General features: G+C 36.8%; 1 protein-coding gene across 7 annotated transcripts in view; it reads right to left on the bottom strand.

Moving 5' to 3' along the window:
• Nucleotides 1–295: 295 nt before the first annotated feature.
• LOC129780098 (dopamine D2-like receptor) overlaps nucleotides 296–18,667 on the bottom strand; it is a 542,669-nt gene continuing 524,297 nt past the window's right edge. For all 7 annotated transcript variants that reach the window (XM_055788028.1, XM_055788030.1, XM_055788031.1 and 4 more), the window contains one exon: nucleotides 296–16,441. In XM_055788028.1, coding sequence (XP_055644003.1) covers nucleotides 16,230–16,441 — 212 coding nt within the window. In that variant the 3' untranslated portion in view covers nucleotides 296–16,229. The remainder of the gene's footprint in view (nucleotides 16,442–18,667) is intronic.

The following is an 18,667-nucleotide window of genomic DNA, read 5'->3' as shown; positions in this document are numbered from 1 at the left end:
GGTTCAGTTATTTATACTTTTTTAAAGCTGATGAAGCGTAAAGTTCACAGCTCTGGGGACCTGTCGGATTCGATTGAGACTTGCAGAAAACAACAATGCTTTTCTATTTACTATTTTACGTGGCGCCGGGGGGTGTTAAGATTTCCAACAAATCCAATCAAATTATTTACTTCCTCGATGATGTGAATGCTATCGAGAGAATGAAATAGAATAGATGAGCAGTAGCTATCGGAGTTCTTCAAACCAGATCGACAAAATTCAAGGGAATAAAAATCATCTTTATAGTTTACAGATTTATTCAAGTATTTCAGTGTGTTGACCCTCTGTTTCGGTCTCTCAGCATTTGTTTTGTTTTTTTTTTCATTATGTGTGTATGTATGCTAACATTGGAAGTCGTTTCGTTTTATTAATCTTGAGTTTCGTCATTTTTTGTTTCCCATCTAACACAAAATTGACCGCTCGCAAGCGGTTCTTTGGTCTTTATGATTTACTATCGGTTGTACAATATATGAATAATAAACAGGACTTTTTTCACTCTCGTTTCGAAGATCTCGGTAAATATAATGTAAAAAGGAAGTTCAATTGCTTTCTGAGAGCCGGGAGGAGAACACGGTACGATTGGCACTGTTGGGTTTTTAATGTAGTAGTAGATTATTTTTTACTGTGCTCATCCGTACGGAAGCAATATTTGGGGCTCAAAACAAATATTCAATTACCCTCAGCTCTCGTTGCAGGAAAGCCTGAATCCGATGGTGCAAAAAGAAGGAGGAAACAAGGCCGAGTGATTGGATGGTCGTTTGGAGGGGATCTAAGTGTCTAATCGCGATTAGGTGCGAGAATTGAGGGCAAGAGTTTTCCGTACGTGCGATTCGCTTGCCTAATTAGTCTGCTCGTTCTTCTACGATTGTGGAAGGCAATCTTCTGGGCTCTCCCCCTGGCTATTTTCGGAATATAACACGAAGGTATCTGGTAGTACAGAGTGGAAGCTTTTCGGTACGTATTAAATAATTAACTTTTTTTTCATAAACTACCTCTAATAGAAAAACTCAACGACAATCAACGATCCACTCTTTTGTTTTGTTTTTGTTGTAAAAATCGAGCGCATAACCATTCGGCGTGAAGTAAGAAACAGTTGCTGCTTTTTAGATGGATATTCCATCCCAGCTTTTCTTCTTTTGATTTAGTGATAATTTGTACTGAAGTCTAGAGAGTTTCCACCGCTTGTTTGGCTAATAGTTGTTAGTTTATTTTATGTTTGATTCAACATCACTTCATTTTTTGATTTTTCGTTCGCTCGAAAACAGTAGCTTCCGCTTTCTCCCGCCCATACGTATTTTTCGTTTATTTCTCTTGGTTTGATTAGTTCGACATCTCTACTGCTACGGATAGAAACAGAAGCAGCCGTTTCTCTGCGATATATTTGGATATTTTTCTACTACTTACATTCTTCTACAAAATGAAAAGCATCAACCTAAAAAATGGTAGAAAAATAGCACTAACTTCTTGAGTTGTTGTTGTTTATTTGATTTCCATAGCTTAAACTAAACATCTATTATGCTCCTTGGAGTGGTACTAGCCTAATGTACAGCCGTTTACTTGAATACCACCCTCAGCCTCATCTAAGAGTGATTTGATTACAGTTGAGTCGTGCTGAGCTTTGGTTTGATTTTTACTTGTTTCTTATTTTTATAAATATATATGTATAAATCATCCCCCACAACAAACCATGTCACCCGAAAGTGTCACTATGAGTTTGCTTGGGTTTTGCATTGAGTTTTTATTTCACTTTTACGTCTTCTTGTAGTGGATGCGAGAGTTGCAATGTACAATTTTCTTTTCTGGCCTCTCCCCCAGTTTACCGTCATATATTTTCTATGAACCTAAATAAGCTGTTTACTACATATTTACATTGAGTGTCACCCACTCACGCATACACATGAGCACACAAATTCACACAAACTCACACAAACTAACCACACTTTCTTCCCCAACTGTGTATAATTATATTATTATCGGCGATATTGTTCCAAGCTCGGAGTAGGGGGATGTTAGTCAACATTATCCTTCATTTTTGCTATGTTTTCGTCGATCAACGTCCGTCATACGTTATCCCGATTTTGTTTTGTTTTTGGGATGTTAGCAGAGTCGATGATCAATCATCCGAGACCGATTGACAGTTGTGAGAAACGTTTCATGTAAAAACCAACTACAGTGTCGAACAAAAGTTAATCAACTCATGAGATGTTAATAGGGTTTGGGGTTTGATTTCCGTTCTGGCTGTAGGATTTTTTGTCAAAGAGCTTACACTCCAGAATACATTCAAAACGTTTTATTTGGCAAAATTAATCTCAACTAAGTGCTATTGAAAACGATGTAAGTAATAGCTTACGTTGAGACGACGTAATTCACCAGGAACGTTAGTGGCATTGGAGAACAAGTAATCTCACATCAATATTGCTTCAATAATATTGGCAGCACTGCACTGTAAATATAGCTGGTCATGAAATGCACAAAATCAAAGCCAAGCAACTGTCAAGTTGGTAAACAGAACTAAATTATTGCTGCGTGATAATTCTTTGACTTGATAACTTTTCACTCATTTTTTGTTCATTGCATTATTAATGTCACGTAATGGTTACAGTAGTGATTTGAAGCAGAAAATAATTGAGTCGATTGAGAAGGGATGTTTTCAAAATGAAATTAGAGTAACATTTGCCATACACAAGTCGCTAGTTTCTCGTTTGTTGTAGCATTACATGGCAAGATCAACGGTTCAAATGAATAACCGTATTCCCATAACTATTATTTTGTATCAGGATTCGAAATCAAACGAAAATTAGGCTTGAATGTAAGCTCCAAAACCGGCCCGCGAGGGGTTGCGAGAGCGGATCGACGGAATAGCAGTTTATTAACAACAAACCGAGAAAGACTTCTCTTTACTTCTTTTTGCGGAACCATTTGAGCTGAAATATTTCAAACGCAAAACGGTTTCACTCTGCAACGAATCCAAATTCAATCTGTTCGATTCCGACGACACTTGGTACCAGACTTAATCAGCGGTTTCACAGAAATACTTCAAACAAGGTGGAGGAACTTTAAAGGTTTGGGAATGCTTGTATGGACAGGTGTGTGCCCTCTTCATCGTATTGATCGAATAATGAACGGAGTAATGTATAGAGAGATTGTGGAAAATGTTATGCTGTCCCACACCGAAGATGAAATGGTGTCGATTTGGAGGTATAATCATGGATTATGACACATTTTCCCCGAAGAAAGTAACCCGAAAGACATTCACCTGAAATCCAATCACTCGACTGTAACAAATACCCGAATGCGACAGGTACCCGAATGTAACAACTACCCGAATGACCATTTACCCGAATGTAACATCCACCCGAGTGAAACATTTATCCGAATGTACTAATAGCAGTCGGCATAAGATTCATAGAATGAGATATTGAAATACAGGCAAACCTTTTTTTTTTTGTGCGTTTTTCTGTTCCTATGCCATTTTTTTTGTGTGGTATATAAAAGAAGCATATTTGACGTTTTATATGCATTTTAGTGTAAAAAAAGCATATTTGCGTCTAAATTATCCACTTCTCAAATCATTCCCATCCTTCCATCAAATGCACTAAGTTTCGCATGACATGATTTCTAATAGCAACAAATTTCGACATGTAACTAAAGGCACAACAAGCCACGCGATGACCATTTGCATTTTAGGGTTGTCCGAAAAATCTACTTTTTCCTCTTTTTTTCCCAAAAAAATGCCTTTTTTCAAAAATTTTTGAGTTATGATGTTTTAAGGTTAACCAATGGTTCGAAAAATCAATTTTTCCTCTTTTTTCAACACAAAAATTCATAACGTTTGATCTACTAGACCGATTCAGATGATCGACACATAAAATTAAAGCCAATTAGATAGTCTCTTTTTGAAAAATATTGGACTTGCGAAAAAAATACGGATTTTGATTTCGTAATTATTGATTGTATTGGTTTTTTATAGTTTACATGGTTTCGGGACCATGGATGCTATATTTTTTATATTTTCTCTTGAAAGCTGAGGTTATATCCAAAAATCGGAGATGTGTTATTTTTCGTTTTTAAGTTATGATTTTTCAAAGTCAACATGTTTTTAGTCTTCGTTCAATATATATTCAATTCGTTCAATATTCAATTCAATTAATTGGCAAATGTGTCAGTTTTAAAAAAATCTGAATCGGTCCAGTAGTTCAAAAGTAATAAATAATTTTTTGGAACATCGCTTAATTTTGAAAAATCATAACTTAAAAACGAAAAAAAAACGAATCTCTGGTTTCGACATGTGTTTTGTTAAAAATCCTCAGTTTTTTAGAAAAAATATATAGCGCCCTTGGTCCCGAGACCATAAAAAACAATAAAAAACGAAAAAAAAACAAAAAATTTCAAAAAAGGCCAGGGGATTGGCTTCAAATTGATATATCGAACATCTGAATCGGTCTAGAAGTTCAAAAGTTATGAATTTCTGAAAAAAGTCATCTTTGGAAAAAAGAGGAAAAAGTTGATTTTTCGGAAAACCCTAAAATGGAAATGGTCACCCTACTGAAAAAATACGGGTCTAATGTTTTGCGGTAAAGAACTAAACTACCACTTTTGACGAAAATCTGAGAACCACTATATCGGTTCGACATGGAATGGCTGCAAAAGGAAATCGAACGGTGAACGGCGTGGATTTGAGTTTTTTTCTTGGGAAAACTTTTTTTTATGCGGTCCCTATCTACCGCACAAAAAAAAATCAAATTGTGTACCGAAAACGATTTTTTAAAGCTACTGGTGAAGTTTGCTTTGCGAGGGATGCGGACCGCATAAAATGATTTTTTAAGCGGTCCCTATCTCTCGCACGAAAAAAATTGCCTGTATGTAAAAAAAAAAACTAAAGAAAAGACAGATAATGCGCTGGAAGTAGATAAAAGGATTATTACACAAAAGTATTAAACATAGCGAGATTCTAGTGCATTCACGAGAAACACGGTCATTTGAATACCTTTTATCTGAATAGAAAGTTTACCCGAAGGATAAATAATTCCTAATGAGAAAGAAAAAAAATATTTAAAAAAGGATTAAAATTTTGATAATAATCTTGATAATAAAATTTAAAAAAAAAGTTAAACACCACCTGATACAGAAGCTCTTTGATTTTAGCATTGAAATATGAATTATATATTTCGAAGATTCACCGGGCAAACGTATACGTAGACCTTACTGAAGGATCGTCTCTTATGTTTCAAACTAACCGGGTAATCGGTGAAACACAGATTTGCACAGAGAGACCGCCGCGACTCGACTCGGCCGACTCGGATTGCGTACACTTCCTTATCCCCGTTAGATGGGGAGCTCACCCCCATTACATTGATCTCAGAATAAATTTCATCACGAAGCAATACATTCATAATAAAAATTGCTATTGTTAATATGTAAGTACCATTTCGAAAGAAACATTTCAAACCCCTTGGTCATTTCTGATATCTTGGCCTTTAAGAGTAATACGGAAAGGAAAAGGAGATGTCATGTTAATTGTGCATACCCAAATTTAAAAAAAATAATCAGCGAAGTCTCCCGCTTGATTTTCAAATTTTCTCATAACAATTTTCCATTTTACTGCGTATTTTCGTTATCTTTGACGTATGTTGCGTTGATTAAATCTTATTTATTATGGTGAGATTGGACAAAACTGATACCCTGATTTGTCGGAATTTTTCCTTTTTTTATTTGGGTAAACGTTGCATTCGGGTAAATGTTTCATTCGGGTAAATGTCGCATTCGAGTATTTGTTGCATTCGGATATTTGTTACGTTAGGGTAAACTATTTTTTTTGCAAAATTCAATTTTATTATTGCCTATTCTATATACCACTTCATCATAGGTCTTAAATATCTTGCCGGCGAGCATTTTTTGCAGCAAATTTTGACACGTATCCATTGAAAGATGGTGCTTTGTGATAGTCAAGTAGATTTTTGCAAGAAGCGTCATCTAGACGTCAACCTTATGAACTTTTCAGTCGAACTGTTATTATTGAGCTGAGGCTCATTAGAAACTATCTAATCAATGAAAACTATAATAGCCTCATGTTTTTTTCTTATGATAATAGGACAGCTCTTGGGCAGTCAAGTCGAAAAATTTCATAGGCATACATTAGCCTGGGTTCAAATCCATTGCTTCAATCCAGCTAACGAGAGAGCGGACTCGTTAGTTAATATTGGCGCCTTGGAAGGCACTTGTCATGAATTTTTTCTACTCTTCGTCGATACGCACACTCCAATTGTAAACACAATTGGAGTGATGATAACTTGGGTCGCTGGTTGCGTACAATAATTCCTGAGGTATCGATAAACGCATGGTTGAAGGGATTGAATGTAGGTTGGAACTTCATTCGCGTAATGTTCCGTCTTATGTCTAATAATTACTTGTTAGACGGTTATCATGACATCGAGCATGTGGTCTTGTCCTGTCCAATCAAACGGGTATTAGATTCAGTTATTATAAAATTATTAGTATGTATTCACTTTTTCACAAAGACTTCATAAAGCCCTTTCAAAGGATCATACCAATGGACTTGGTAGCCTGAAAAAAGAAAACTATCAATGCACAACTGATTCCCAGAGAAAACCTTTATAATATCATGATGGAAACGTACTTCCCAGGCACAATCCAAATTACTTTTGAACACGCAAAGGTCTTCAACATAGGTCAATTCTTCCCAATCATAGACGAGAGTTGAGCTGAAGCAATACCCCGGGCGGTCTTTACGAAGTCAAGGGTTAAATGAGCAGTGGATTTCTTAAAGTCCTTTAAAACCCAGGACCAGATGGGATTTATCCAGTGCAGTTACTAAGAAGCAAGGATGTCACTGTTTCTCTTCTGACGGAGATATTCAGGGCTTGTGTGATTCCTAGTAATTGGCGAGAGGTTCGAGTTATATTTATTCCCAAGGCTGGAAAACGTGACAAGATGACTACCAAAGCGTATAGATCAATTAGTCTGACATCTGTCATCTTGAAAATGATGGAGAAGGTCATTGATCTCCATATCAAATCATCATATTTCAACAAGAGACCATTGAACAAACTTTAATTTGCCTACCAAGCAAATAAACCAACTGAAACAGTCGCACGTTAATTTCAAAAATAGAGAAGTCTTTTGACGCTATAGCAATCTCACTTACAACTTTTCTCGATGTTAAGGGAGCATTAGACAATGCATCCCACAATTCTATAAATTAAGCTATGACAAAATGAAGTTTTTGACATGAGCATCCCCAACTGGATACATGCTATGCTAACCAACCGACAAATAACAGCTAGATTAGGAGGATCTACACCAGTGGTGCCCAGGTGTAGGCATGGTGCGGGTCAAATCAAAAATGTCATCATAGTCACGGGCCGCAATGATATTCCCCCACTATACAAGCCGTTCTACGCATAGTTGTCCCATGTTCCAAAATCAGCAACTGAGATAAACGCATTAAAAGTTTTCTAGTATATTTGTCTTTCAGAAGCTTTGAGCATTTCGGTCAAGCAATACACTGGGTTTTTTATAGGCATAAAACTACTGTTTAATGATATATGGGATAGTTGAACTTGATGTGGATGTTTTGAAGTACTGCGAACAAACAATAAGTTTTTTCGTATCTTCCGAAAGATTATGCATAAAAACATCGTTTTATGAAGAAGGGAGTGATCTGCAATATTTTGCAGAATATGAATCTCGTTGTTATTAGGTTAGTTATTACGCTAACAAGGTGTACAAGTGTTCTGTTACACTTTTTTTTGTTAGTTCGTGAATTAGTTCCTTCTTCCAAACTAGAACTGAGTGCATCAACTCTGCTGAAAGCGTCTCATAAAATTCTTGTACTTGAACCGATTAATTTCATATGGATTTACAAAAATACATGGTGGGACAGTTATGAATAGAATAACAACATGGGACAATTGAACTTGATGTTGTTTTTTCAAAGCTGGGAACAAACTATAACTTTTTTTGTGTTTTTCCGGAAAATTAGGTATAAAAACATCGTTTTATGAAGAAAAGTGAAAATTGTCAAAAAGTAACATGGGACAACTATGTGTAGAACGGCATAGTATAGAATATAATAAAATTTAAAATATACTTATTTCACTGGTACTTTCTATGACTCACTCAACATTTAAATTAGATAGCATTCAGTTTCATCATATGATTACAATATCTCGATTAAATCGGGCATTCATTCAATCATTCAAAAACTTTTTTTTTTGCTTTAGGATAGCAATAGGTTCTGTCAGTCATTCGATCGTCCATAACTCTAGAACATAATGAAATAAAAAACTAAAATTTTCATCAAAGATGTAAAATTAACTAAAATGAATATTTTTATCAAAATTATGCTTCTTCACACAGAGTCGTAAAAATTTGGACATTTGAGTCAACTGTCAATCGTAGTACGGGTGGTTGCAAGTGGAAGTTCACGGCTTGACTTCTCGATAGAATTCTTCAACGATCGCAAAACTCGATGAGAACATATATAGTCAAGCTCAGGCGTCCCAAAAGTACTGCATTTTCATTACAGTCGGTATGAAATAAAATCGAGACTCACTGTGTGCGCGCTACATTCGCATACAAGCGACAGAGCACGAATGAATAAAATAAACCTGTACTATAGCAGTCGGTGCTTCGTCGAATTTGTCTGATTTGTCGGGCCCGATCGTAGTGAGCCAAACGTACTGTTCATTTTCCATTTTTTCGTGTCTGCTACTCCATTAATTCTGTCGCTGTAACAGTCGCTCATGATGCGATGAATATCATCGGTTTACCCGAGTTACTGTCAAATTTGACTGTCGCAAGAAAAATGTCATGACCAAGAAATCGCGATCGTAAAACAAGCCTTTATTTTATGCGTTTGTGCTTTTTCACCAGAACGCTCTGGGATGTGGTTGTGAGCACAAGTTACGTATATACAGAGACAGCCGGTTCAATTTTAGATCGGCTGTATCGAGAATGATGTACTGCTGGGATGGCCGAATCAAGATAGGTACACAAATGAGCAGCAATTCATAGGAGAAAAAAGCACGGATCCCTAATGATTCTAGGCGAGAGTTTCTTTGTTAATATATTGATGATATCGGGAAATACTCAGTGTTGGGAACGTTTAGATTTATCCTCCAAGTAGGAAACTAATAATTGTGGTGACAGATTAGTATATAACAATGCATTTTTGGCCTTATTTCGATCAAATCAATTTCAAATCGCCTCAATAAACACAAATGAAGCCAACTTTAAACGTTCGATCTACGCTAATTCCACCCACAACACTTCCTCTCGCATTTCTTTCAACAGATTCTCCCCTGTTGCTCACTTGCTCTCCACATATGATAGCCGCATCATCGACCAACAAATATTTTTTTTCCATTTCGGAATATGCTGCAGAATTCACCAGAAACTGAAAATTATCTTCCGTTTCAAAGCCTACAACCTATAGTTTGCGAATGAGAAAATGAATAAAATACTGGTGAATAAAGAACACACTTTTGTAAGCGAACGATGTTGCATAATATATACAAAGACACCCGACATCATCAGCACGAGGGAAAAAATCATTCACGACAGTAGCAATGCATTTACGATTGCATTCCGAATCTACAAACAACATGACTAGTTAGCAACCAGGCCTGTCGCAGACGAATGAACAAAATACTCACATATGGAAATGCAGCCGTGTACAGCACACGACAGTAAATATAAATGTCGCACGACATTTTCACTGTGTGATTGTCGTTAATAGATTGATCTAACGACTGTTACGGGCCAATGATGGTGACAGTCGTCAGAATACAGTCGTAGGGCGGTACATTTGGTACCCCTGGTCAAGCTCCTAGAACTTGGCCCAAAGTGAATAACCCATTGAATTGGGGTCTGGGCAAGCGGGTGGCCAATCATTTGTGAAGACGAAGTTTGGTAGGTTTGCTACTCGCCATGTATTTGAATCGTTTTAAAAATGTTTTGAATGGCACCAATCGTATTTTTTCCAATTTTGGCGTCAATAAATGACATGACATGACAATAAATGACGATGACATAAATGGCATCGTCTGTACGCATCAAGCTGTAAATCACACAAAATACGACATATGCTGCGCTTGGAAACGTTCATATCGACCATTCAACGCATTTATATGAAGAGGATAGCGCTGAACGTGTTCACTTCCCGCACTTATATAACGCGAGAGTTACCACACGGTTCTCGTACAGACTGAACTTCATCGTCGCCAGGAAACCAAACAAATCTTGGTAAGAGTGAAGAAGCCACCTTAAACTACACGACTGCAGAATTTCACTTTGTTTTGCTTCAAATTTTTCTGCTGGCAGCATACATGATTTAACTGAATAAACTTTTGGCTATACTAGGATGAAACATACTCTAATGACGTTAAGATTTCACTTAGGCAACTCTATCTAAATCAGATAGATGCCAGAAGTTTTCCAAATGATCAGTTATTTTGTCATTTGACTTTGATCACACTTGCTTCATAATGGAAAATAATTACTAACAAATGGAATAAAAAGCAAACAAAAAAAGCAAACAATCAAAAGAGCATGTTTTCTTAGTTAGGGGAATCGTTCTTCTGGAACAAATTTAGAGAAGAAATCTAAAAGGCCGTGGTAATTAAATTGCTCATGCAACACTGAATCATGCTGCGTTTCAATGAATTCCTTCTGTATTTTTTCAGAAATGTTCATCATCGAAACTGAATGGGGTAGAAAATATTTGGAAAATTATTTCATTTGCTTTGAAGATTCCAAATCTGCGAGAAAAATCAGCCTTCATCGCTTGGAGCGCGTCAACGTATTTTCTATTTGACGATATGTTGGGAATTTTCCGTGCCAGAAAATTGGCAAAATTAAAAATTTCTCATTGGTCCTGCGAGAAACATGAGTTACCAATTTAATTATACCTTGCAGGCTCAAGTTTGAATTGTTCAGATGGCTTGAGGTGTCCGTCAGGAAAGTTAGCTCTGCTATCCACTCCTCCCTTTTGTGAATATCAATCGGGTTTCCCTTCATATTCATGAAATCCGCGGTTTCTTCATGAAGGTCAAAAATCGTTGCAATATTTTTCCTCTACTAAGCCAATCGTGTCTCAGTAAAAAATGGAGTGTTGCCATACCGTGTGTTCATATCTTGAAGAAAGGATGAAATTCACGATGATTCAATGCGTACGATCTCATGTAATTGACAATTTTGACGACATCCTTCATGAAGTTATTGAATTCTACATTTTGTGAGCAGAGACTGTGATGCGAATATACTGCATGAATCCATCCAAAACATCTGGTTGACTTAAAGGATGAGCAAGAGTACATTCGTTTTTTTTCATAACATAAAAAAACTATACTAACATAAAATATGGAAAGTTTAAATAAAATTTAACTCACCACACATAGCAGGAGCTTCATCAGAACGTTTTCTTCAACGATAGATCAAATTTCTGCTTTTGTTTTCTTTTCATGAAAAAAAGACAAACCATCCGTCACTTCAAAATCCTTAGATATGTCTCGAACAAATGTAACTACTCGAGCTGTATCACCGTAAGTTAAAGCTCGTTCAACTCGTTTGCAGGGAAATGTTCACTTGTGTTAAAAAACTAAATCGTTTGATCCATAGCTTTATATACACTCCATCACAAACTGACCACCCGTAAACGTCTTTGATCGAGCATCCTTTTTTCCGCAAAATATAGATCTCCTGTAAAACACGCTTTCTTACTTCGGTATCACACAAAAGTTTTGCTGAGTACTCAATTTTCCTTTTGAATTCACATTTTTTTTCAGCAAGGGCAACAATCTTGCCAATGTTTGACGCATGTTTCGATTCATAATGTCGTTTCAGATTGAACTCTTTCATTCACTACAAAATGAAACATGATTGGATTTATGCATGTAAAAAAGTACATTTCGGGCCATTTCTTCACTTTTCATTTATTTCATTATAATTTACACGAGACACACAACAGTGAGCCACAAGAAGCGACTGTCAATTGACACTAAAATGGTGAATGAACTGAACTAACTTTCAATGGAGAGAGCACAGCAAAAAACCGAATAAATTCTCTCCCAAACATTCTCTCTCTTTCATAAGAAACTTGAGAACATTGACAGCAGTTACTGCTATTAACCGCAGGAGTTTAAGTGTGTGTGAGCTGTTTGAGTAGTAACAAAAATAACTGTCAGAGGGGTGGATTAGACTATAGGCGAATGAACTGCAAAGTTCAAAGCCCCTTAAAAACAAAGAAGCAAAGAAGTGCAACGTTTGGCATGCTTATCAATTTCTGGAGCAATGCCCAGCGCATCCTCCAAAACCAGGGGTATGACTAAAACGTCAAATCCCTCATATTGCCAGTGTACCCAATATTGCTGCGGTTCACTGACATTTCAGTTCTGTCAATTACTGTTGTTTACAACTCGGTCCGGTTATATAGTCGAATAGTGGCTAACTTTAAACTCCATGTTAAATGTGAACACCTCCATATGAAACCGAAATGTGAAAATCGCTCATGCAGTTAGAAATAAAGCAGCGCATTTTTCTTTATTTTTACTATCTGCGTAATTTCAACGAATCTTCGCAAATGATATGTTGGTAAACAAATAACGCCATATTGATTTTGATTTTGGCTAGCCTATATTCAATTGATGTCTAATCCCTGTCCAAAACCCAAGATGCTCTTTTATACCTTCAACCTTTGCACCAATATGAGCAACTTGAAGCGGAAAAAGTTGCTCTTGGGCTGAAACGTGCAAAACATTTTCCAGAAGAAGATTTCACAGAGCATTTACAAATCCTGAAAGATTTTCATGAATGAAGACTGGATGGAAACGAAGACTAGCTTCAGTGTTTCTTTCAAAGAGATTGAATTTAATCGCAACGAATGGGAAGAAGCTGTTTCTAAAACTCGTCCAGGATTACTCGTGTTTTATACTTATTGGTAAATCTACAGAATCTGGGCCATTACTGGCCAGGAAGAGACATGTCAATAGTAATAGGACAGTGGCATACAGTTTTCTAAGCAGAAATTCATGGTAGTCTTACATGCACAAACATTTGTTTGGATAGAAAATACAGGTATGTCAATATCTGTATCTTCTCAGATAGCCAAGCAGCTCTTAATATATTGAAAGCATACACATGACAGTCATAGCTAGTTTGGTAATGTAAACTGGAAACTGGATTAACTGCTTGACATCATGCAGTTTTTTCAATAAAATAAATGGTGTATTTGATGAAAAAATTCAAATTTTTCGTGTATAGCAAAATAGAATGCACTATTATAGATCAAACTAATAGTCGCAGTGGTTCATGTTCCTACAGAAGAAGAAAAAGAAATTATTAGTCTTAATAATGACTATGGTTACCATCTGTCCTGATTTAGTAGGGCATGTCTTGATTCTGAGATGTTTCTGGGGGGTCCTGATTTATTTTTCATATTCTAGCATTTGTCCTGACTTTTATAAGATGTTCAATTATGTTGATGAATAATCAGGGCCTTACAATTTCGATTCAGTTGACACAGCCTCACTCACTAATGAGCCTATCGCCTTTCAATTTGCTGCAAACTAATGCAGGCTAAAAATAATGCTACTCCTCTTCACGCTCAATAAAAAGAATATCTCTCCACCTCTGAATAGTGTTGTTTAGTTCCATGTTCATTTGATTCATCCTTCACAATGAAGCGAAGTTATAAAATCGTCAAAGTTGAAAGTGTCTTATATCTGAATGAAAATTGTGTTTGAATTCGAACCGTATTCGCTGAAAGTAATGAATATGACGATGTGGAAAGATGTGCAGTATGCTTGGCGCTGGTTGTAAGACTAAAATGTCCTCATATGCCTCTATTAATTCATTTTTTTTGGAAAAACAATCCGGGAAAATCCGGTTTAGAGAAATAAAACCGAGTGAAACATTCAATTCGAAGCAACAATGGTCCTTTAACATGTGAAACTGAAATTGACATATAGCCCATTCGAATTATGATGAATTCGAGCAGGTTCAATATTCAAGAGAAAGTGTTTGCTTTAAAATTCAAAGGAAATGACAGCAGAAAAGAACGAAATAGAAGAATCGATGTTTCAGTTTGAGTAGAGAATACTCGCAATCGAAAAAGATTCTGGCTAATGAGAAAAGGGGGGTCTTCGTAGCCACTTGGTTACGCGTTCGCTTACCAAGCGATCGATCGTGAGTTCAAACTCATGGCCCTCAATTGACCATCTTTGTGTTGTTATAGAATAACTACGTCCACGCAACCATCATCAGCGATGGAAATCGATCCACGGTGGAACAAAGATCGATTCATCCATACAACTGCTCTGCTCTGCAAGAAATATCGGGCTGCTGTTCTATAAATAACTCAACAATGATCAATATCAACTGTCTCCGCTGTCCGGTCTGCTGAACAATGGAAGAACAGAAAGAATACCCTTACGCCTAAATGGCTACTACTGTGTAATTTACCATAATGTAATGGAACAGAAAACTTAACGCCTAAATGGCTACTACTAACTACTGTGTAATTCACAATTTATAGAAACATAAACATATGTACATGTACACGATTAAACCCGGCTCTGTTACAGCTAAATGCTAATGAGTCTAATAAATAAATGGGATAAAAAAAAATGAGAAAAGATGAAGTATAAAAATCATTTTCATCTTCTTGTTTGAAATTGCCAAACTCTGATCATAATTATTTAATTTATTTTTATTTTGTTATTGAGTAAAACATTTTTGACGTAGGATTACGTCTATCGAGAACATATCTCCTTTGCTCCAGTAATTGATAAGCAAAAATTTACAAATAAATTTAAGAAAGAATTCTAGTCTAGAAATTTAAAAAAAAATCATTATTTTTTCTCCATATTCCTGAATTTTAGGCATTCATGAATATACCCTAGAAATGAATCTTCGAAAATCCCATTATTTACCGAGTTATGGCCATTCTAGTGATGCGACTCTAATCTAGTATGGCCTTGATACAAAAACGCGTTTTTCTCGAAACTTGATTTCTCAAACACGATATCACAAGTTCTACTGAAGCGATTTATGTAAAATTTATATGAATACAATCTGTATGTAAAATAATATTTTTTGAATTTTGATTTTTAAAAGAAATGTGGAAACGTGAACAAAACGTTTTAAATTACATCTTTTTCTTCAAACGGCCGCCATTTTGTCAAAAAACATGTTTTTGACTTGTTCGAGGTTGATGCGATAGCTGCATCTTTACTGATTCAGAATCTATTCGATTTTTCGTTTCAGATAACCAGAAGGGCAAATCTTGTTTCGAACACACCCACTTCATTAGCTTGTAAATGGAAGTAAAGTGACGATTCAGCTAAAAGTGTTGAAAGTCACGATAATACAGAAAAAAATAGGTTTAAGTATTTTGGTCTCTGGAAGTGTAAATCACATACAATGTGTTTTTACTCATCTATATCTCAAAACAATGATAATGATTCGGTCATAATCGTAGCTGTGATAGGTGTCCTGATTTTCAACTCCGACCAGATGGTACCCCTAATTATGACTGATGAGTAATTGAGTCTGCTAAATAAACGAGATATGAATATGAAAATAAAAAGAGATATGAATAGTTATGAATGTCTTCTAAAGGTATTCCAGCACATTCCAACGATTCAATTGGAAAACGGTAGCTTCAAAAGCATAATTCGTTTCAATATTATTGAAAAATAACCTTTTAACAATGGAAACACAATGGCTTCGAACAGATGCTCGCTTTGAACAATCGTATCGTCGAAAATATCTGGCCCATGCTAATTTCTAAACATTCATGTTCGAATATTCCAACGTTCATGCACGAAAGGCTCCCTATAAGTTGTCCGCGAATCATCCCAAAAACAAAACAAAGGAACATACGTACAAAGCGGCGTCCGCCCCAACGATTCCGTATTTATGCTTGGGAACGGATCGTTTCACCATCTCTCTCTCCCCTCCCCATCTCACTCTCTCTCACACTCGTACACTTCCACAGTTACAGTCACCATATGCGCTCACATCTACTCCTCATTTTCCACGTCCTCGGGTATGTCGCGCCACCGTACCTGGCTGGTGGCAGCCGCCACCGTTTCCATCCCACCGGACGACAGCTCCCTGGGTCCGGTCTGGTTCCCCCGACCGTCGCCGCCCGGCACTATGCGCCGCACTCACTCGATGTTCATGATTTTTTTGAACGCCTTGCGGAACTCCGGATTGAAGATGGTGTAGATGACCGGGTTGACGAAGCTGTTCATGTAGCCCAGCCAGGTGGTCAGGATGAATGCCGTTACGCCCGGCTGGCAGGTCATATCGAGCTTGGTGCACATCGCGTCCATGATGTTGCACGTGAAGAACGGCACCCAGCAGATTAGAAACACGCCTGCGAAAAAAAAAGCGATAAAAGATAAAAGAGATTAGCAAAAACATGGACGGAACGGAGCGGTTTTGGATTCCAGTGCTTCGAGAACCCCACCTGTTGAGGTCGGATGGTATGAGAACAAAAAATAAACATTCTGAATGCAGCGGATGTCCGATCTGTCGACGGATGTTTTGTTTAACCGGGTCAACACAAAAGAAGAAATTCAATCGAACACGAAACAATAATTGAAATCGTTCTCTAGATATAAAGGGTGTTCATGTTAAAACTGTATCGCCGCAAATTATGCGTAAAAAATCAGCCTTTCATCCGATTGTAATCAAGCTTTCAGTGTATTGAATGAACTGAGATAACTGAGTTCATGATTTTAGTCAAATCCTACAATCCTTGTAATTTTATAGTGCACACCCATTATTGACGATGGGCAACAGATCGAAACACCCTATTCAAACACAACACAAAATGTAATTATGTGGAGACCAAAACAAATATAAAACGTAACAATAAATGTCCCAGCAAGGCTTTGTGAAAAAACCTTTTTCGATAGCTGATTTCGAAAAGTCGGGGTTTTTTTGCCTACCCCCAGAAAACGGGTTCACCAACCAATAAACCACAATCCCGACTAATTCGATTAGCGGGGGAAAATCGCACACACGTTAGGCTTATGCTCCATGCGTCGACTGCGGTTTTATGTGCTTTCTGGAAGGATGAAAACCCACAGTGCTCGAGGTGAGCTCTCGCCATTTGTTTACGCACTCTTTTGTTTTTGCTGCTTATCTGGCTTTAGTCGCAAAATTTGATGTTTCGTGGGAACAAAATGATTCTGGGATATACGCGTGGTGGTTGCGCTCGGTTGAAAGCTGCGGTTTGTGCGAAATAGATGCGGGGAAAATTTAATTGAAGACTGACTGGGAAGATGAGAAGTCATTCTGATGAATGTGTTCTTATAGCTCAGGCACTCAATTTTACATTGGAAGAAAAAATATAAGGTGGTATTCAAGACATTTAAGAACGCATATAGTACACATATTTTGTAGCACTGACAAGTATCTATGAATGAACACAAAGCAATGAAAAGCCAATTGGAGTAAATTGATAAACTAACTCTCAACATTGACATGTACTGTTGATTGCTCGCTGTCTAGAGCGACACTAAAACACTGAATAAAATGTATGAATAAAAAAAAAGTATTTACTTTTTCTGCCCGTTTCCAAGTAAAGTAAACTTTCCTAGTATTTACTTGAATCCGTATGAATAAAAGTTTATTTTACTAATTTTATTTTCGAATTCGAACATAGTTTTTACTTTGTCAAACATCTATCAACTGATTGTTTAGGTTTCGTTTCAAAACGTTTTTTTTTTGACAAAGCGTGAATTCGCAATGAAAAAGGAATAGTGTCGACGTCTGGGGGCGACTTTCAATTAGGGACCATAGTTTGGGTCCCTATCTCGTTAGTGTAATAACCATCATATTAGAAGACACGAAGCCAGTTTTCAAATGTTAAAATTTGAATGAAAATGTTCACATCATGTTATTTAATCACTTAAAACACTTTTTTCCGACTCTTATTTAACCCTTTGTCTATACATTTCCAACATCATTACTGAAACTTTTTCATTATAATATAAAGTTGTCTTCAAAAACAATATCGTACAAGTTTTTTTCACCACCTGCAAACAAAAGTGTTTTTCATTCAAACAGAATGCCAAATCGGTACGGGAAGGTTATTTTTCATTCATAATTTAAATTTTAATTTAAATTTTAAACAAAAGGCCTTATTGACAGTAAGCACACAAATGGGTAGAACAAATTTATGGGAAAATGGAAATGCTTCCAATTTTCATTAATTCAGTGTTTGCCAATTGATCCATTCACTGAAAAAATCGCTTTCGTTCGTTCAAATATGATCTTACAGAAATCATTTCCCCCAGCGGCATTCTTTTGTTGTTACGTGCTACAAATCACGACACAAAATAGAACGAGACAACTCTGCATCGGTTCGTACTTCATGACACACCAGCACACAAACAAAACCAGTGAGAAACTCGTTCAGTCTTCATTCATGCATTCATGATTCTTCAGAATGCAACTCGTTGCTGATGCGCAACAAGATTTTTGTACCCAGTTGAGCTCCCACTCCTTGTGCACACATGCGCTCTGGCGAATGAGCACGCTCCGAAACACAGAAGAAATGTTTGTTTGTCAGCGCCGTTCTTACGCAGAGATT

Source organism: Toxorhynchites rutilus, chromosome 3, assembly GCF_029784135.1.
Source record: "Toxorhynchites rutilus septentrionalis strain SRP chromosome 3, ASM2978413v1, whole genome shotgun sequence".
Lineage (NCBI taxonomy): Eukaryota > Metazoa > Arthropoda > Insecta > Diptera > Culicidae > Toxorhynchites > Toxorhynchites rutilus.
Note: the sequence above shows the minus strand (reverse complement) of the source record. Positions and strands in the feature narration are given on the sequence as shown.